General features: G+C 40.0%; 1 protein-coding gene across 1 annotated transcript in view; it reads left to right on the forward strand.

Annotated features, from left to right (window-relative positions):
- Window positions 1–14,998, forward strand: part of DCDC2 (doublecortin domain containing 2) — a 240,623-nt gene extending 225,625 nt beyond the window's left edge. Inside the window, exons 9-10 of the mRNA XM_004712474.2 lie at window positions 6,107–6,406; window positions 9,644–14,998. Of these exons, the coding sequence (XP_004712531.1) occupies window positions 6,107–6,406; window positions 9,644–9,748 (405 nt within the window). The 3' untranslated portion in view covers window positions 9,749–14,998. The remainder of the gene's footprint in view (window positions 1–6,106; window positions 6,407–9,643) is intronic.
- Window positions 14,999–21,377: the final 6,379 nt, after the last annotated feature.

Consider the following 21,377-nt stretch of genomic DNA (forward strand, 5'->3'; position numbering starts at 1 on the left):
AGGCCCAATGTCCTTCTGCTACCTTAATACTAAACCTATAAATGTAGGCTCATAGATCTATTTCCCCATCCTCATATAATATATTTGTATATGTACATGCCTTTTCTAGGCCTTTTCTTATAGCACTTATTAGAATATAAGATGGCTATGTAACACGTGTTTTTATCCTATTTTTAAAATATTTTACCAGTCAACTAGCTGCCATTGAATTGATTCCAATGCACGGTGACCCCCATGCGTGTCACAGTAGAATGGTTCTCAATAAGATTTTCAGCGATTTATTTATTTAGTGCAAATTGATCACCCTACCTTCCCCCCAGCCCCCACCCAAAGGAACGCTAAGTGTATTCAAACGTCCACTCTTTTCAGTTAGCAGTTGGACACGTTAACTCTTTGTACCACGTAGGGGCTTCTTTTCCTTTTTGGTATTGTTTTAGGACGAACCAAAACCCAACGAAGCTCACTGTCTTCCAGGCGATGCTGAATCGCAGCGACGCTCTAGGACAGGGGAGAGCTGCCTCTGTGAGTTTTTGGGGCTGTAACTCCAAAGCCTGTCCTTCTCCCTCGGAGAAGCTGGTGGTTCTAAACTGCTGACACTGCAGTGAGCAGCCTAATGTGCAACCACTCTGCCAGCAGGGCTCCTGATATCATACGTAGCAACCATTTTATTAAGTGTTAGCCAGGATAAAGACAAGACAAGGACAAAGGAACCATTTGGACAAGGGGGACATCAACACGAGACCACAAGGGTGTCTAAGCGTTCCTAGCCACAGGGCCAACCTATAAAGCATGGAACACAAAGGAAATGAGTCACAAAATCATGATTGGAGGCAGGTCAGTTTTTACAGTTGCAGACAACAGAAGTGGGAAAGGGCCCATGACAGGAACACACACGCTTGTGCAGTTTAGAAAAGCCTTCAAGATCAGTTCAAGGCCCTACCACGATTTTGTCTGGGTAGGTCTCATAACCATTTGGTTCCAGTAGCCTGCCTTCCTTCAAGGACACACCTAGGCAAGCTTCTAAAGGCCAGACTGCTCCCTGGACTTGCTAGGGGCGTAGCGCTTTCAAACACACTCTGTCTTTTCCATTACTGGTCAATTGGGGTGCTCACTGCAAGGTCAGGCATTTGAAACCCCCCGTGGCTCTGTGGGAGCATGTTGAGGCTTTCAGTCTAGGAAATCCCAAGGGATTGCTCTACCCTGTCCTGTAGGATTGCTATGAGTCATCACTGACTTGAGGGCAGGGAGTTTTCGATTTGAATCAAGGTCAGAAAGGACCGAGTGGAGGCTGAGTCTGCATGGAGACTCGAAATGTTCACTTTCTCTTTCCTTTTCTCTTGAAGTTCCTTGGCTTCACAAGAAGAGCTCTCTCCCACCAGGGGAATTCTCCTCCTCTTGTGAAAGCAATGCTCTCTTTTACTTGCTTGCAGTCCCTCATGATGGTATAGATTGTGTGTGTGTGTGTGTGTGTGTGTGTGTGCATGCATGGTATGAAGCGCAGTGTTCCTTCCGGAGATGATTTGATTGATGTATACACTGGCAACATCTTTAATAATTTAATGCCCGCTTCAAAGGAGATTACACCAAAAAGCACATTGCTTTTCATTTATTCATTACCAATCTGTCATAGCAGCGTTGCTCTCTTTCCTTCGTTCTCCCCTCCCCACCCACTGAAGCGTAGGGTCCTAATAATAATAAATTTCATTCCAGGCTCGGGAGATCTTAAAGGATTATCAGCCTTTTAAACTAATGTTACCGTCTTACGTAAATTGGTCAAATTGGTATTTCGGCACCATAATCTTGCATTTCTGAAAGTTGAGTTAGCTAGATGCAGCGCGATTTGATGACTGCTAAAATAGCTGTGCTGGAGAAATAATGGATGGAAGCATAATACTGCTTGTTAGTAGGCGTGGTAAAAATGGCGAGGAAACCAGAAGCCTGGGTTTAGGGTTGATGTAGTCAACGACGGCACCTTCTTCCTTTAAAAGAAAATATATAGAATATCACAATCCTCTGCGTTAAAAAGAGTAAAAATGTACAAGATTTTGGAGTGAGGGAAGGAGTAAGATTAAGAAATTTTCAAAAATTTAAAACAAAAAAATTAACATGATCACTTTGTAATTTTAAGTATAAAGTTAGAAGGCGAGATGGCAAACCAGACCTTTTGCCTACTTACAAGTCGTTACCTTAATAGGCTTTAGTAATTTATGTAACAGACTATCAGACAGGCAGGGAGCCTATAATGGTTTAGGTTTTAAAATAATCTTAATAAATTATGAGTATAGTAAATAATAATATCCCAGAACAATTACTAATATAATGTATGCACTTAATACATAGAGTAATAGGATATAATTAATTAGAGTAGTAATAGAATACTAATACAATATACAAAAAAACCAAAACAAACCCATTGCCATAGGAAGGACGAAGACTCACAGCAACCCTACAGAACAGAGGTCCACAGCATTGCCCAATCAGGTTCCCTGGACTGTGATCTGCACAGAAGCAAACGGCCACGTCTCTCTCCCTCAGAGCAGGAGAATGGTTGAACTGCCAGTGTTTTTAGTTAGCAGCGAAGCGCTTAATCATGGTGCCACCAGAGATTCTTTAATGCACACCAATTCTATAAGAGTCTATATTTACTATGAATATTTGTTTCAATTGAGAAGCCCTGTATAACTTTCTTTAAAGCCCCAACCAAAAGTTTCTCAGTACAAGGCAAATTAGGCACCACATGCTAATGGAAACCATTTCTAGGAAAGTGATTTGTGGGTATCCAATTTGCAGAGGTAATTTTTAAAGAAATCTGCTCTTATTGGCCATTATAACTGCAGTACTTTGGTTTTTTTTTTTTTTTTTAATGTGCTGCTTTAAGTACTCTACCTGAGTCTTTGTAATGTTCCCTCCCAAATTACACCAAAAGTCTTTAATAGAAATCCAAAAGCGTTTTGTTCTCAGACGAGCCCAGTCAGTCTCCTGGGAGCAATGGCCCAGCTTTTGCTAGCTTGGTATCCCCAGTGTTTACAGATCATAACTGCACCCCAGGGCATAGACTCCATGAGGGTCCGTCCAGAAGGTGGTGGGAAAATTCTATTTTCTATTATTTTTTAAAAATTGCAGTTGTTCCCACACATTTTTGAAGCCCCTTTTTACGTCTCTCTTGCCCACTGTGCTCTAAGCTCAGTTAGGCCCACGCGCTAAAATGAAAACCAGCAAACAAGAACCCCCACACAAATCAATTGCCATCAGACTGCTGCTGGCCCCGCAGGGTTCAGCAACGAGCAGAGCTCCAAACGCATTTGCTTTCTCTCTGTTTTGTCCAGTTCGACTGGCGCTGAGCCCACCCATACCCTCCATCGCTCCATCGTCTCCAGTAGAGTCCTGCACTCATGGCCACAATTAGCTTGAGAACATTTTCTTCTTCCTGGTAATCTTTGTGGTTCGTGTAATTATTATTCTTTAACGGTGGCAAAGATGTACGCAACATAACATCCTCCAATTCAACAGCCTCTTGCCACCGAGTCCGCTTTTCTTGCTTGTTCCATAAGCTTTACGATGGCTGGGGACCCTGTGGAGAGATCGCCAGGCCTGTCTTCACAAGTGCCATCAACCAACCAGGTGCCACCTAGCACTTAACCGTTTGCCTTACCCAGAGACTCTGGTCTCACACGTTCAGACAAAAAAAAAAAAAAAAGGAAAAGGCAATCCTTACCAAGCACTGTGGGTTTCCACTTCGTACATCTCTTATCTGTTCTGCCTTGCAATTCTGCCTCCTACCACTCAAGAGTTTCTGCCCCTGCATTGATCATGGCTGAGGGCCCCCTCCCACTGATCTTCATGGTCAGAATAGAACAGGCGGCAACACTGTTTGACATGAAGGCATTTCGCTGAAACTTAGGTAGGAACTCTGCTGGTGTAGTGGATTATACATTGCGCTGCTAACTGCAAGGTCTGCAGTTCAAAACCACTATCTGTCCTGCAGGAGAAAGATGAGGCTGTCTGTTTCCATACAAGATTTACAGCTTCAGAACCCCAAAGGGACAGTTCCACTCAGTCCTATATGGTTACTATGAGTGAGAATGGACCGTCGTGGTTTTATTTATTTCTTTTTTTGTTTTATCTGCATGATATCAAACATTGTTCTCACAGTACCTCAAGAACAACTGCTCTTTTGGCCCTGCATTTTTTAAAGTGCACGTTTAGTATACTATCACTAAAATTAAGACGTTTTTCCTCTGGAAGAATAGAGGAATTAATAGTGCTAACTCTTCCCCCTTCAAAATGATATTGTGTTGGATTTTACCCTACTCTCCCTTATTGTTTTCTTTCTAGACTTTCTCCCAAGATACCCTGGTGGCATAGTGGGTTTACACATCAAACTGCTAACCGCTGTCTGCTCCTGTAAAGATTTACAGCCTCAGAAACCTTAGGGAGCAATTCCACTTTGCTCTACTTACACTGCCCATAGCAAGCCTTGGTGTCGCAGTGGGTTAGGCTTTGGACTGCTGTCTGAAAGAGCAGGTGTTAAACCCATCAGCTGCTCTGCAGGGGAAGAGAGAGCACTTTGCTTCCGTCACTCTTTCAGTCGTGGAAACCCTATGGGGTAGTTCTCGTCTGTCTTACTGGTAATTGGAGTCAGACTTGCGGGAATGCTTTTTGTTTTCTTGGGGAGCAGTTGTTGTAGCTCCCAAAGGGAAAGTATTCTTTTTACTTCTGCAAAAGAGATCATGAGAGGTTCCATAACTGTGATTTGGGCAACTGAAAGAGAATGGACCTGCAACGTTGAAGGGAGGTCATTTCACAGAGGCTGGGGGTTACACAAGGAGCTCTGGTGGCTGGCTCTGTGTGATGAGTTTTGAGCAGCTGAGGACAAGGTCAGAGGTTCAACCGCTGCTCCTTGGGAGAATCATGAGGCCGTCTGCTCCCGTAGGGAAGTCTGTGAGTCAGGGTCGACTGGACGGCTGGGAAGTCTGTGAGTCAGGGTCGACTGGACGGCTGGGAAGTCTGTGAGTCAGGGTCGACTGGACGGCTGGGTGTTTGCTTTGGAGGATTAAGTGAACTGCAGGTTTTGGGTTTTAACAATAGAACGGATCTTGTGTTCTTTCTACCTTATCATTAAAAAAAATGACCTCCTTGGGGTAAAATGAAGGAATAGCTCCAGGAAAGAACGTATCACAACATCCGAGAAAGGTTTTTCATGTCTTTTAGGATCTGTGATAAATCAGGGACTGCACTGCGCACTTTAGCCTACAACTTAGTTAATTCCCCCCATTATTCATTCATTTTTAATGTAAAACTTAAATGAGGTGGCAACAGAACATGCCACTTCAAAAACATCACATGTGTAATTTATTAATCTCCACATATGTCTTACGGTATTTTCATTTTACAAACGGAGACTTTAAAGGTAGGTAGCAGCCAGTAAGTGTCTATCCAGGACTTGAACCTGGGTCTTTCTTCCATTAGAGTTTTGGCTCTGGAATTCACCATCCTTCAGATTTACCTGTATCTAAAGAGCAGTAAAAATGCCTTCATCAAGTTTATAAAACTATTTTAGCATTTTTATTATTTATTTAAAAAGATCTATAATTTTGTGGTCTTGGGTATACACAAGTAATCAATGTTTGTATGTAGAGATTTATTGCCAGCTTTCATAGACATTGCCTAAGAAGTAAAGATAGAATCTTGCCTTCTCTCCTGGGCCAGACACTCCAAGGCATTGGCTACAGGACTCTGTGGTTCAGTTTCTTGCCTGGCTTGAAGATTAAGAGCAGTGATTCTAGAATTACATGCTTAGTTCAAACCCTGGCTTTTCCACTCAGACACAGTGGGACCTTGAGCTAGCTACTTATTAAGGCTGTGCCTTGGTTTTCTCACCTAAAATGGGATTAGTCCCAACTTTATTGGATTGTTGTGAGGATTCATGGAGAACCCACTGTGTAGTGTATCACACAGTAGATACTCAGTAGAGGTTAGTGTATTATGAACTGTAAAGTACTATGCAAATTCAAAGAAGCTCCACTTGACTATATTATAATAACTGTGGTTTTGTCACAGCATTCCATGGAAAAGTATCAGCTGTATTTTTCACTTTTGCTTTCAGAGGCCAGCCGAAATAGTAGATGAAGAAGAAGGTGAAGAGAAAGAAGAGCAGGGTATGGAGCAGAAAGACTTTTCAGGAATGAATGGTGATGTTGAAGATGAAGGAGGCCAGGAGGCTGCAGATGAGCCGGAGCCAGCCAGGGGCAGCCTGGACCACAGTGAGGGGCAGGCAGATCCTGCTCGTGCCAGTGGAGGCACTGATGAGGAAAATGGGGAGGAACTGGACCAGGTTAATAATGGACCTCAGCCAGAAGTGGGCGAGGAGAGAAAATCTCCAGGAGCCGGCAGTGCCCAGGATGAGGTATTTCTATTGCTTGTGTCCATTCCGTGCGTGCGTGGGTTTGTGGGCGATTGTGTGTTCGTGCGTGTGCATACTCGTGCTTAGGAAATGGTGTATGCATGGAGGGCATGCATTTTAAGCAATGAGTAAAGAAAAATTCAATGCCATTTTGGGGTCTACGTTGTTTTTATTGGTTAACAAGTATTGCCAGTATCTTTTAGTTCGCATGTCTGCCCATCTGTCATCCATCTATTCATTGATCCATTTCATACTCAGTCTACAAAAAAATTACAGATGCTTATAAGAACATAGACACTGTAATAGAAAATTATAAATAACCAATAAAACAAAGTTAAGGCAAGGGATGCTAAAATCCAGAGAAGACTATCCAGAACAGTGAGAGTATAAAGATGCTATAAAAATTGCTTGTTTAGTGTGAGAAACCTCTTCGCTTTCTAGGAATATTACATGCGAGTTGACTTTGTATCTCTCATACAGACTAATCCAACATACTGGGAACTTCATGCCATTTAGTTCTGTTTATTATCTACAGAGGCTAAAGAAATATGTGGGACAACTGCCCACCGCTGGCCCAAGGCAGGGTCATTTCTAGTCCTGGTGTTTTCTCATTGGGTAGATGAAGTTTGATGATGATAGATCTGAAACAATGGCTACCCGGCTTGAGTTGAGTCTCATAGCATCATCTGAAGGCAGAATGGCCTCTACAACATTCTCATCTCTGCTTGCTCCCTGATGCTTCTCCATCAGGTTAAGGCTCACCTCTCTCAATGATGAAACTTTGAATGGCATCTTCTCTTCTGTTCCTTTTTGTCCAGGGAGACCAAGTTTAGTTATAGAGAAATACAGAATGCTCTTGGGGTCAGGCTTCAATGACCACTACAAAACTATCTGTAGTCCCTGATAATTCACCACTCACAGGAAAACATTCTGAACACACACACCTGAAAACACCCGGCGTGACTTTCACTTAATTTTTTTTCTCAGGGCGAGATAATCAGAAATGTTATTCTATAAGAAATTCCCAGTAGGTAGTCCTATAGCATTATGAAATCTAACTAGAAATTGGAACTTGAGGCTGTGGTACCTGTACTAGAAAGAGAGGCCCAGGCAATTATGAGATTTTCTTTCTTTTCATATGGGGTGGAATGTGGAGAGTGGGGTTGAGAGGTTCTAAAGGACAGAAAAAGAATCCCTGGCCCAAGAGGGTCATTTAGGAATCACGATAATGTAGGGGGTTGTGTTTTCAGTGTAATTTCTATGGCACCTGTAACAGTGGGTTTCCTGTAGCTCTTTGTTGTTGTAGCTTTTGATGAAAGTCTATAACGTGAAACCAAATTTTATGTGGGACCTAGTTAATAATATCTAAGTATGTATTTCTCTTCAGTGTTTCTAGATAAAGCAATATTAAATCCTAAAGAGATTTTGCAGAAATGAAGGATGGTATGCCCATCATCTTCCATAATTATGATGTTTTTAAAAAGGCCATTGATAGGTACTGAGCATCAGTCAAGATTGATATATGATTTGTCCAGGGCTTAGCATAGAAGCCTAAAGTTTCATGAGATGTATTAGGGATGAATCTAGCCAATTCTTGGAAACTCAATTAAGCAAGTGCCCTAGAGATGACTAGTTAGGGATTTTAACTCCACAAATACCCAACATAGTACATTTATCCAAAATGAGGTTTAATGCTATTTGACTCATCTCTTCTTATTATGAGAATCTCTTTATTCCTGTTCTCCTTAAAGAGTTAGCACAAGTATACATTAAGAAAACCAAATAAGTGGAAATCCAGGTTGTTATGAATGGGACATTAGAAATGAATAATTAACTTTACTGAACAATTCTTTCACAGCGACTCAAAGTTCAGTACCATGTAGTGCTTTGTTTCACGCTCCATCTCTTGTGCTAAGTGAGAGATGGTGTAGGAAGGACACCAGGGAACACATGACAAACACACAACATGCTGTTGATGCTTATTGGGTTTTTAGATCATCTAGATAGTGTGTGAGACAGTTCACAGGATAACGTCGTGAAATGACGTGAGATGTAGTTCCACACACATTTCCCCAGTTTTTGTTCAACATAAAACATGGACTGTGGGCTGAGGCCCTACTGTTCCTGTCCTGTTGTTCTGTGAGTTGGTGGCCCTGGTTGAAACTTTAAGACACTACAGAGTGGAATTTGGAAATGAGCAAATTCTAATCTCATCAATTTTCAGTCTAGTGATGGAAAGAAAAATTGTAAATCATGCAATATCAATGGAAACATATAAGAAATCCAAGTGGCAGGGACAACAGTTGCATTGGAAAAAATGATGCCTTTGCATTTTGATTTCCTGCCTAGCTCTTATCACTTGGTTTTAGCTGCTGTGGATTCATGACCACACCATGTGCAATGGAAGTAAACCCTGGCTGGCCCTGCACATGCCCATTATCAGTTGTGGATCAGAGCATTTTGATCTATTGGTTTCAGTAGCCAATTTCTAGAAGTAGATCACTAGCGTGTTTTAGTATGAGGACCCTGCAGAAGCATTATAACAACAAGCAGGCCTCCGCTGAAAGACAAGTGGGTGGCTGCACTGGAAGTGAACTAGTTGGGAATCAATCCGGGACAAGAATTCTTTCACTGAGTGACCATGACTGCCTCTCATCAATATGGTATCAGATTTGCAGTGGATGTGTGAATGTGTGGATTCTAAAGGGGAGTAGATTTTATGTTCAATTTGACTTACTTTCTGCTTTATTTATATTAGGATTGTCTTGCCCATATTTTTGCCCCAAGGGATATGGGACTAGATTAAGGAGATAGGTGGGTGGGTCTGCTGCATGTTTCTCTTATTTTGTTCTCTGCCAAAGCTAAAATCAAAAACATAAACATGCGATTGGAAAGGAAAGCTCAAAGCCAAAGGATTGAGAAACGTAAACCTGAAAGTATACAAAACGGGCATGTGCCTCTAATGCGCACACCGGATTATGGTCCCAGAAAGGGAGTCTGTGAAAGGGAAGGGCTGAGCATCACAAGTCCACCAGGCAGTGACAGACGAAACCATGGAGGGAACCCTTGAGCTGTTTCATCTAAATGATGCCATGGGAATCATCCTGGAAACCCATAGGAGCCGTTCTGCCTACAGCGCCCCCTGTGGGTCAGAATTGACTCTGGCAGAGCGTTTGTTGTGTTAGAAGTTTTATTAACGTTTGACCGCTAACGTGCCTTATTTTGTTTACTTCCCTCCAGACTGATTTAGATCCTCAAAGACCACCAAGGCCAGAAGTAAAAATCACCAGTCCGCAAGAAAACGAGAACAATGAGCAAAACAAGGACTATGCTGTGGTGGCGTAGATGGTTGTTTGTGCTTGTTCAGGAGAGTACATGGGTCATAAGCAAAATGAAGAGTTATCATACTTGAACAATAAGTACACAGTTATTGTTGTACACATTATGGGACACTGTGGTTGAATACTACCTACTGAATTGTAAAATTAGTGGCTGAATAGCAAGACCTCAATAGCTACTAAAGGAAAGCAACTCATTTTTATGGTATGTTTTGAGAAGTCATTTAGAAAACATTCAGCAAGGGGCTGAGGGGTATTTGCGCTGGAAGACAATGAACTCCATTGTCTTTGTCAAGGAGGGGAAGCAGAGAGCATCACTTTATTCTAATAAAGTGATCCGATTCACTTTTACTAAAAAGATTCCCCCTTTTGTTATTTTATTAGAATACTGTGATCCTCTCTGCTTCCCCTCCTCCTCACTTTTTCTGCTCCAGATTTTATACCCAACCATAGACTCAAGGTAGTAGTTAGCAGTTATAAACAGCACTTAATCATACTGTAGGAAATGGCTGCATTTTCCTTAGAAGCGATTTTAATAATTTCTGGAAATAGGAAGTATAAACAGATGAAATTGCTTCAGTATTGCAAAGATCTGGGGAGATATAGATGGACTACTATATTTCTAGTACAAAAAAAAATGGCAGTTTAGTTTAAAGCTATCTATGAAAGTAGAGAATTGTAAAGAAATGGCATGAGGGAAGCATATAATATTTTCTTAAAGCAATAAACCCTCGAATGCAAAAATTGCAGCTTAGTCTCAGAGAGAATTTTCAGATGGCCAGAGATTGAAATGGGTCTGTTACTCCGTGATAGTCTTTTCTTTCTTCTTCCTTAGCCAAAATCCAGCTGAAACAAATGGAAAAGACAGTGCAAGGTTTTCATTCAGAGAACTAGTGATTACTCTTGTCATCCTCTTCCTCTACCACCATGCTTTTCTAGTACCCATGACGTTAATGGTACACGCTCAGGAAGGAATTACAAAGGAACATCAAATTATGTGACAGCCTGTTAGCTGGTCTGGAGAGCCTGGTATACTATCATTGATCGGTTCACCTTTACCAAAAGAGATTCCCCCTCTTGTTATTTTATTAGAATACTCGACTTTGTCCATTCCAAAATTCAGTTCTCCCCAAGTTTGTTCCTCACTGCCCCCTCAAACAAACAAACAAGAGACTATATAATAGGAAGAAAACAGGAGGTTAAGTGAAGAGTTTTTCACCACTCAATTTCCCTTACTTTCCATCTTATTTCTATTAGGATGGTGTTTCTCATGCTTTTGCCCCCAAGGATATCAGCAAATGTTTATTTTCATGGCTAGCTGAAATGAGATGAAGCTTCCAAGGAGAGTTCCCGTCTATATGACTATAAACTATTTGAGAGAAATTATTGAAGAAACTTAAAAAAAAAATTGTCATAATGAAACTGGCTTCATTGCACATGTTGTTCTCTAACTTGATAGTTACTGTTGCCTTTTTAAGGTATTTATCAGGAAAACTAAAGTTGCATTTGTACTTTGAATGCTTAAGAGATGATGCCCTTCTTTTCTTAAATATAGAAATAATTATTTTTTTCTCAAACTAAAGAATATTCTTGTTATTATAAATAGGCTGTACATTTGAATTTCAAATTCTAGTGTCTTCTAAAGATCCATTATTCATCATATGTTTAAAGGCTTTTTCTGCTCTAGATTTTATACCCAACTATAGACTCAAAGTAGTAGTAGTTGGCAGTTATATACAGCACTTAATCATACTGTAGGAAATGGCTGCATTTTCCTTAGAAGCGATTTTAATAATTTCTGGAAATAGGGAGTATAAACAGAGATGAAATTGCTTCAGTATTGCAAAGATCTGGGGAGATATAGATGGACTACTATATTTCTAGTATAAAAAATAGACATTGCTTTCTATGATGGTAGGCATAATTTTTCAAATGAGACAATATAAAGCACTTGTGAATTACAGGCAATAAATTCGCACACCATTACTGGCTCTGACATTACTAATTTTAATAGCTTATAAAAATAAGGGATCGAATATAAGAACTTGTAACTAATTATATCAAAGTGATTTTCTTTACTTTGTTTAATAAAACATTTTTTCTGTCTTTTCTTTGAAAAAGGTATTCTTTCTCATTTTTCCTTCTTTTCTCATTTTATGATGATGCTTAAATCTTAGGGAATTCCTTTAGCGTCGGTTCCATAATGCACACATCAAATAATTTACACGAAAGTTAATGCCGGGTCTCAAAATCAAGCACCTAGAGAAGAAGAGGACCCAATAACTACAGCACAACGTTGAAAACAATGGGAACCCATTCTCCTATTGTTTGTGTAGGTTTCCCATTTGTCAAAAAAAAAAAAAAAGATATAATTGTGACCTACTTCAAGGGATGGATAACAACTATCACTTCAGACATTTTGCACATCTTGTACTATAAAAAATAAATAATAACATCTAGAAGAACTCAACTGCGAAGAATGAACATTTGGCCATCTCATTGGAGATGAGTTGGAAACATGAATGATGAATGTTAACTCACTCCCAGATGTGGAAGTCTTCTCCTGGGGATGATGTCCTCTATGGCAGATAGAGAGGAGCGATCCTGGGAGATGCAGGGTCCATTCATGTGAGCAGTGGGCCCAAAGAAATCTCGGACAGGCTTCATACACTGCTTTATGGAGACATGCTTTCAGCAGCTTTTAGGCAACACTCAAGGAAATGCTTCAAAGAATTAGTTCTTTGCAATTCTGAATACCTAGCTACCATAGCTGTAATTTTATGTAGCGTTTTTCAAAGTGCTTAATTGGATTATAAGAAATTTATAGATATCTGGTTTGTTAATGGAATGGGGCAATTAGGGGTTTGGCAGAACAAATAAGATTTTAACGGAGGTCATTTCCATGCTAAAGACATTTCTCATGGATTAGCTTCCATTAAAATTGTTAGCGAGTGCCGATAGACTTTCAATAATAAAATATGACAAGTTTTCCTTAAGGTAACTTTATACTTATTTTTTATTGGCAATAGGAGGACTTTCACTTATTAAACAACCCCTTTCTTATGTTTTGGAGGTAATATTAAAATGCCAGACTCATAAGAATATCTTTTTCTATGAATTATTCGAAAGTTTTAGTTCCTGCCATGGTTGTGAAAGATAGCACTATTCCATATCAATGTCAGACAGAGTCAGCCAGAGAGCTTTATAATAGACATGTGAAACCATGCTCCTATGGAATTATTCATGCTACTATTTCCCAATTATAGCCCAGAAGCCAATATTCTCAAAATCTATACTATAGTGACCTACCTGTTATACAAATGGAGAAGCTCTTTCACCTACCAAAAAATACGTGTGTTTAAAATTGTGGACCCAGAACAACAGGAAGGCGCCTTATGTTGCTAACTGATGATTACAGATTAGTGAGCAGGTCTACTTTTTACATTTATTTTGCTCAGTAAGTAGGAAACGCAAAGTTTAAAAAAAGAGGTTAAACAGAAGAATCACATCGGAAACCGTTGCCAATCTTAGTAAAAATATTATATCTATAAGAGACTGACACAGATGCACTCATGCTGTAAAGCAGGAAACCTGGTCTCATCAGGCACAGCATTATTAATAGAAGAAGGCTCTTGGGTGAAGGTGAGAGAAATGACGCCTACAAGCATGTGGAGAGGAAATGCTAAGAAATTATGTATATGGTGCTTTAAAACTTGATTCCTGCAGATGCTAACAGAGACTCAATGTACTTTTCAAATAAGAAAGCTACCAGCATTTTAATGAAAGATTTATCCTCAGGATAGATATTAAGCATATTCATTTTGTCATATGGGAAGAGATAGAATAGATATGTATTTTCTTCCTGAAATAAGTACAGATTAATTTTTTTCATCCAACTTTAAGTACCATATAATTTAGCTGCAGACTCTTTCATACCAATACAGGCTCGGTTTAAAGGTTTTTACTTCGGTTTGTGGATGGGCACTTGTAAGTGTGATTTGCATTCAGGTATCAAGGACTCCTTTTGTTACCAAGTGGCCAGGCGCAGTAAATACCGAAATCAAGCCTGATTTAATGTTCTGAGAACTGAATGTCCAACATCAGTACAGAAGATGCCCATTACCCTGTGTGAATGTAATGTCTCCCTGGAATGGAATGTGTTTCGTTTTGTTTTGTTTTTCTGTTTAAAATGTAGTCTTTTTCAGATGCAAGTCCATACCGTTCATTGTTATCAAATATCATTTCCCCCCCAGAAATATCGTAAGATTTTATTTTTTGCCTTTTTTCAAATGTTCTGGTGTGAAGATCTGCTTGTTTTTTGTTCTCATCACATGACATATCGCATGACAGGATGTTCTTATCACATGACAGGATGTTTGAGTAAGTCAGATGGAATAAAATAGTGTTCCCATATACTTAAGGGGGGAAATGTTTATAAAGAGACCTAACTCCTTAAAGAGAATTTGAACAATTCAAAAGAATATTGATAACCCTACAGAATTTATAGACTCAGAGGTAATAAATGTGGCATCACTGGCTTCAGCCAAGAACAACTTGGTTCGAGTCTCTGAATGGCAGCAAATAAATTCCACTATGTTGTTCCACCAGCTCTTCCATCAGTTTGGACCATATAACTTATTGTTGCAGCTACTGATCGATGTATAATCGCCTAGGGAAATGGAATGACTAGTCAATTTTATAAGTTAGAGGAAAGCCTGTTTTGCTCTCTTCGGCTCCATGTGTTTCCGGTGCCTTAAATCTTTAATATGGACAACGATAATGGATGATTATTGGTGCAAGGAAACATGGAGTCCAGCACATCATTTTTATATAGTTCACTGTGTTTAGAATTTACCTCTGTAAGATACATTATTTGTCCTGATCAAATTATGAGCATTTAGATTGTTACTGCTGTATCAGTGCTCCCTCTACAATGCGAATGTTTCCTGTATCATTGGAGTAAATCGATCTATGTTTTATAGAACTCATATGTGTTTGGATGGCTTATTGCTTGTGTATGATGCTGGGTGTCCAATATTTCAATCCTTTGTATGACGTTTTTCACAAGCACAAAAGAAACTTTTTGATTTAAACCATGTGGAAATTCAACACATTAAAAGTTACTTTTGTTTCTCTTGGACATTCATATTAAACTTCATGATGTACAGACATATTTTTAATCGTTTGATTTGCACATTGTTTAGTTTGTGAAAGTTTATGTATATTTCAAATAAATCATGATATTTTTTTCCATGAAGAATTACTCCAGAAACATAAGTCCAGCATTCTTGTTTAAACAAATAAAAGTATCTTTAAAAATAAGGATTAAAGACCATATTACACATACTGTACATGTTCTATACCCAAATCAAACTTATTGTCACCAAGTCCATTTTGACTCATAGAGAGCCCTCTGGGTTTCCAAGACCGTAACTGTTTATGGGAGTAGAAATCAAAGTCTTTCTCCCGTGGAACTGCTGGAAATTTCAAAGTGCTGACCAAGAGAATTGCAGCCCAAGGCATAACTACTCCACAACCAGGGACCCACACATTCTAGAAACATCCATTTCCATTCTACAGCCATGTTAAGAGGGTTGACTACACTTATTCACTTTGAGCAATACTCACAGTTTTGTTCTTGAGTTGGTTGTAAAAACCAACATTCCTTCCATGTTTGGGAAACAAAATCAAGTAAGCAAATGCACTTTGTCTTTTAGATACTTGCTTTTAAAAAACCAAACAGACTGTGTGTGGTTTCGGTAACATGACGAAGGAGAGTACATTAATGTCGCTCTCTCACACATGGCCAATCTATCTTTGTTATTCCGTAAGGGTGAGAAAGAAAAGCTCAGTAACAAAAGGAGAAGAATCTGGAAGACCAGAGTCCAGTCTCTTTAGACTCCACAGTCAATTGGCATTAGAGACTTTCCATCACAAACAGTAACCGTGATTTCTACAAGGTATTATGGCATTGCTAGCACATATTTATTATCAAATAATTGCTTATGAAAAGAAACACAGCTTTCCTGCTGGTTTCTAAGTGGTTCTTCCTCCCCCTAATGGGACCTTAATCCACCATATCACTTTACAGGTCACTCAGATGTTCTCACAGTCAAACTCAATTCCCCGTTCAAAAGACAAATGCTACAGTAACGGCCTGCATTTCTTTCCATTGATTTAGCAAACACACTGGGTTTTTAATAATAAAAAATGGTTTTAAATCAACCAACAAAAGCCCTCCATTAAGTTGGAAACTAGATGAGGCATCTCCACCTGGTTTCACAAAATTGATCTTTCGGAAGATAGACGGTTGCTTCTAAAGATGATGTTGGGGTTTCCTCCCGATTCTGACTCATTGGCTTCTCTCCCATCTCTTTCTTCACACTCTTTCAGGGCAACGATGGCACCAGTTGCTCAAAGACTCAACCCCAACTCCTGGCAGCCCCATATGTGTCAGGGTAGAGCTGGGTGCTCTACGGTCTTTCATTTGGGGAAGTAGAACATAGGCCTGCCTTCTGAGTGGCCTCGGGCTGCACTAAAACCTCCAACCTTTGGGTTAGTGGCCAAAATACTGTATCTTTAAGCCAGACCTTTCAGCTGCAGGCCTGTGTATGCCAACTCTCAAGGGGATAGTGCACAGTTACCTCCAACGCACCTCCCATTACCCATCCTGGTTAACGATCTAGTCACTCCCCAACCTGCGAGGCATGGTAACTAATGACCGTCCCGCTACTTGCTGCCATGTCAGCCGTGGCATTCTTTGTAGGACCGCCTCTTTTCATTGTCTGCTCTCCAATGCTTTAAAAATGTTAGTGTATTTTGTATTAATAGACATTTCCCTGATCCCTATTTAGCTGAATAGCTTGCATATGTTTATTGTCCATAAGGGCTCCTTCTCCTTGGTTCATGTGTTCATATACTTTTTCTACTGGATTATGTCCTTTTTGTTATGGTTCGGTAGGTCTTCTTTATGCAGCCTTTATAACCTTTGCTGATTATTTTCTCTACAGATATCTCAGCCAACTTATGGTTTATCATCTTTGCTTTTAAAACAATGACGTCAGCTTAGAGAAGTTTTTAATACTGATGTTGTCAAGTATATTAATATTTAATCGCTTTTTTGTTCTTACTTTAAGAAATATAATTAACTCTGAAGTTAATTTTTAGAATTCTAGAATATTAACTTTGAAGTAAATTACATTTCTAGAATTGTTTCTAAAAATTTTGGTTTTTATATTTTGGGCTTTATTTACAAAGGATGTGCCTATTGGATTTAGGGATCTAACTATCCAGGTAGATAACAAATTATCTTAGCACCATGTATTGAACACGCTCTTTTTTTATGCCTGCTATCATATATTAAGTTCTTACATATTTTAGGGAAATTCCTGGTCCAAGATCCCAAGAGTGCAGGAGACTTTATTTTCCTTGCCAGGTCCTAAATTATGTAATAAAATCTTTGAAAATTTTTGTTCAGTGAGCATACAAGGAAACAGTCAATAAATTATCTTCATTTTATCCTCAGGATAACACTACCCTTTTATCACATGCTCTATCCCAGAGGTTCTCAACCTGTGGGTCGAGACCCCTTTGGGGGTCAAACGACCCTTTCACAGGGGTTGCCCGATTTATAACAGTAGCAAAATTACGGTTATGAAGTAGCGATGAAAATAATTTTGTGGTTGGGGGTCACCACAACATGAGGAACTGTATGAAAGGGTTGTGGCATTAGGAAGGTTGCGAACCACTGCTCCAACCATGCTAATTTCTAATGGTACTGAGGCTGTCTCAGTAGAGACGGGCTGGGGTAAGCCCCTCAGACACAACCTGGACATGACTTGTTTTATCCCCATCTAGTTTTTTTTTTTTTTTGCCAGGATGGTTGACAGTGGTGAGCTACATGAGAATATGTTTAAGGCAGGCATCAAAGGCAAGTTTCATCTCCCTAAAAAAATCATTAAAAAGTAGCAAACAGGTAGAGAGCGGATGTTTTGAGAATCAATGTACAAATGTGCTTGACGCAATTGATGTCTGTATGGATTGTGATAAGAGTTGCATGAGCCCCTAATAAAATGATTAAAAAGTAAAATAAAATAAAATGAACAACAACAAAAGTAGCAAACATACAAAATGTACACGACAATGTGCAATATAGAAAGGATTTGTGATGTCATATTTTGTTCCTCTCCTCTTTGTAACTTTTAGATTCGATCTCTTAAAGCTAGTATGGCCCATGCCTGGATGTGCCCAGCTTTTCTTGAGTTAGTTATAAGCCTTTATAGCATCTAATGTTCATGACAAATGACCATGGCCTTAGACTATACAAGAGGGGTTAATCTTCAGATTCCTTCATCCAATATCCTGTTTTAATGACCTCTTTCTTTTCTTTTTTAGTTTTTACATGTTCTTTTTTTTTTATAAAAAATCATTTTATTGGGGGCTTTTACAGCTCTCATAACAATCCATAATACATCCATTGTGTCAAGCACATTTGTACATCTGTTGCCATCATCATTTTCAAACATTTTCTTTCTATTTGAGCCCTTGGTGTCAGCTCCTCATTTTCTTCCCCTCTCTCCTCTCTCCCTCCTTTGTGAACCCTGGATAATTAAAACATTCCCCCCCCTATCTTACACTGACCACTGTCTCCCTTCACCCACTTTTCTGTTCTTCATCCCCCCTTTGGGGGTGTCATTGCGATCGGTTCCCCCTTCTCCCAGTTTCCTCCTACCCTCCTGGTATTTCTACTTTCCTTATTGGTCCTGAGGAGTTTATCTATCCCGGATTCCCTGTGTTGTGAACTCTTATCTGTACTAGTGTACATGCTCTAGTCTAGCCGGATTTGTAAGGTAGACTTGGGATGCTGATAGTGGGGTGGGGGTGGGGTGGAGGAAGCATTAAAGAACTTGAGAAAAGTTGTATGTTTTGTCAGTGCTAATACTGCATCCTGACTGGCTCGTCTCTTCCTTGTGACTCTTCTGTGAGGGGATGTCCAGTTGCCTACAGAGGTGCTTTGCGTCTCCACTCCACACTCCACTCCATTCACAATGATAGGATTTTTTGCTCTTTAATGCCTGAAACCTCATCCTATCGACATCTTGTGATCATACAGGCTGTTGTGCTTCTTCCATGTGGGCTTTTCTTGCTTCTCAACTAGATGGCCATTGTTTATCTTCAAGCCTTTAAGACCTCAGGCACTATATCTTTTGATAGCTGGGCACCATCAGCTTTCTTCAACACATTTGCTTATTATGCACCTTTTTATTTTCAATGACAATTTTTTCCCTTTTGAGTTACTGTCACTTTAAAGTGACAGTCTATTTGAGTAAATATCCTTTTTTAAACTTAAGTGTATGAGATCAACGGTTGAGTCCTGTGAAAGACCTTGTTGAGATTTTGATTTGAACTCCCTAGGCTTCAACTGGGAACATCCATGTACTTAGGTCTTTAAAAAAAGCATATAATATTCATAGTAATATTTTAATATTTTTGTAGCTGTTTTATCAACATTTTGAATGGAATTATTTTTTAAATGACATACTCCAATCACTTATGTAAAGTATGTAAGATGTTGTGGATTTATGCAAATTGATCTCATATGAAGAGGCTGCAATACATGGCAGTGGAGGTGGACAAATTGGACCTTCTCTGGCTTCCCTGTTGTCACAAGGCTGAGGTAAGACATGACTTCACCCTCCTTTCTTCTTTACCCTCTTCTGACACCAGCCATTCTTCCAGCCACTCTACATCTATGCTGAGTTCCATAATTCATTGCAATGGCCACACAGAACTCACGGACAAGTTCATAATTAAGGAGATCTATTCAGGAAGCTAATAGGTTACCACAAGTTAGGATCAGCAAACAGTGAGGACACAGTCTTTAGTCCACAGCAATACCTCTCCTCAGTCAGCAACCAAGTCCATGGCTGGATTGGATGTGCTCTTCCAAGGTCCGGGGGACTTTTCTCTGTGTCTTACATGGCTCTTATATACTGAGAAATGAATTTCATGGAGATGTGGGTTGTCTCCCAGGGAAAACAAAGGATCGTGTCTTAAGCCACACCCTCTACTAAACTCACTGCCATTGAGTGAGTAGATGGTGACTCATTGCAACCCTATAGGAAAGGTTTCCCCCTGCCCCTGTAAGTTTCCAAGACTGTAACTCTTTATGAGAGTAGAAAGCCCATCTTTCTTCCACAGAGTGGTTGGTGGTTTCAAACTGCTGACCTAATGTATTGCAGCCTGATGCATAACCACTATGCTACCAAGGCTCCACCCTCTAATAAAGTCATCTTAAAGAAGCCTCAAGAGGTAGCTATGAGTCAGCATGGACTCCATGGCAGTGAGTTTGTTTGGGTGTGGGGAAAGAAGGTTGGTGAAAGGCTTTGTTCCCATTCTTTGCTGAGTTTAAGACTTAACCTCACTTTAATTCTGTAACAGAGAAAATCCCACAATCAAACAAATACACTCACTGCCATGGAGTCAGTGGCGACTCATAGCGGCCCTGTAGGACAGGCAAGTCCCAGCCTGTCTCTCTCCAGTGGAGCTGTCAGTGGTTTTGAACTGCTGAGCTGCCTAGCCACTCTGCTGCTGGAGAAATCCTTCCCCAATGAGATCACAGTCACAGACAGAATCCAGAATGATAATACAGCACAGAAGCAATTGTGGCTAGATTCTCTGACTCACGTGGGTTGGGATCGACTTAACACAAGTAGTTTCCAGAAGATTTGATTTTCTAATAGACTTCTTACACCCATGTTTATAAATAGACTCAATCTCTTTTCATTGATCCTTACCTTTTTTCTCGTTTTAATATCAGGGTTATGTTAGCTGTATAAACGAGGACTATAGATTAGGTACCTTTTGCTAAGTATAGGTTTCTTTATTGAAGGAAAAGCATGACTACTCATCAGTAATTTAAAATAAGCTGTGCAAGTCAGCCTCATTGGCGGCATGTAAGAGTAGTTCCCTATAGCCAAATGCAGAGAGACCTGAAGATCAAGCCTAAGACCTCCGAGAGATGGATGGACACAGTAGCTACAACAATGGGCTCAAACACACCTAGTAGTGTGAGGAAGGTGCAGTGCCATTCAGCATTTCCTTCTGTTATACGTAAGGTCACTATGTGTTGGAGCTGATTTATCAGCACCGAACAACAACAATAAACTCTGGTTATCTGTATATTGGTTGTCTCCTAAGACTCTTCAGGCAGCACCAATGCCAGGAACAAGCTGGAATTTTGCAAGCTCCCAGTCAGCATCTCTTCACCCTTTCTGGAGCCTCTGCATCTTCAGATATGCCCCCAGCTGCTGTTCCCTCCTCCACTCTCTTCTTCTCTAAACCTGGGCCACTCTCACTGCTTTAACTACACAGGGTTCATCTATCAGTCACCTATTGCTTGAGTATTGGCTTCAACACTGTATGAGGTTGACAACTTTTCCATTTTTCTGAATCTCAGATTGTCATGTGTATAAAGATGACAATGATAGTGCTATTTCGTCCATCTGCGAGGATTTAAAGAAGGACTACAGTGAAGCCTCGTTTATCGCGGTTAATCGGTTCTAGACCCTACCATGATAAATGAAATTCCGTGAAGTAGGATTCCTTATTTGTAAATCAAATATTTTCGTAGTTAG

The sequence above is a fragment of the Echinops telfairi genome, unplaced genomic scaffold (genome assembly GCF_000313985.2).
Source record: "Echinops telfairi isolate 266 unplaced genomic scaffold, ASM31398v2 ScPeMD7_5868;HRSCAF=6743_0, whole genome shotgun sequence".
In the NCBI taxonomy this organism is placed as follows: domain Eukaryota; kingdom Metazoa; phylum Chordata; class Mammalia; order Afrosoricida; family Tenrecidae; genus Echinops; species Echinops telfairi.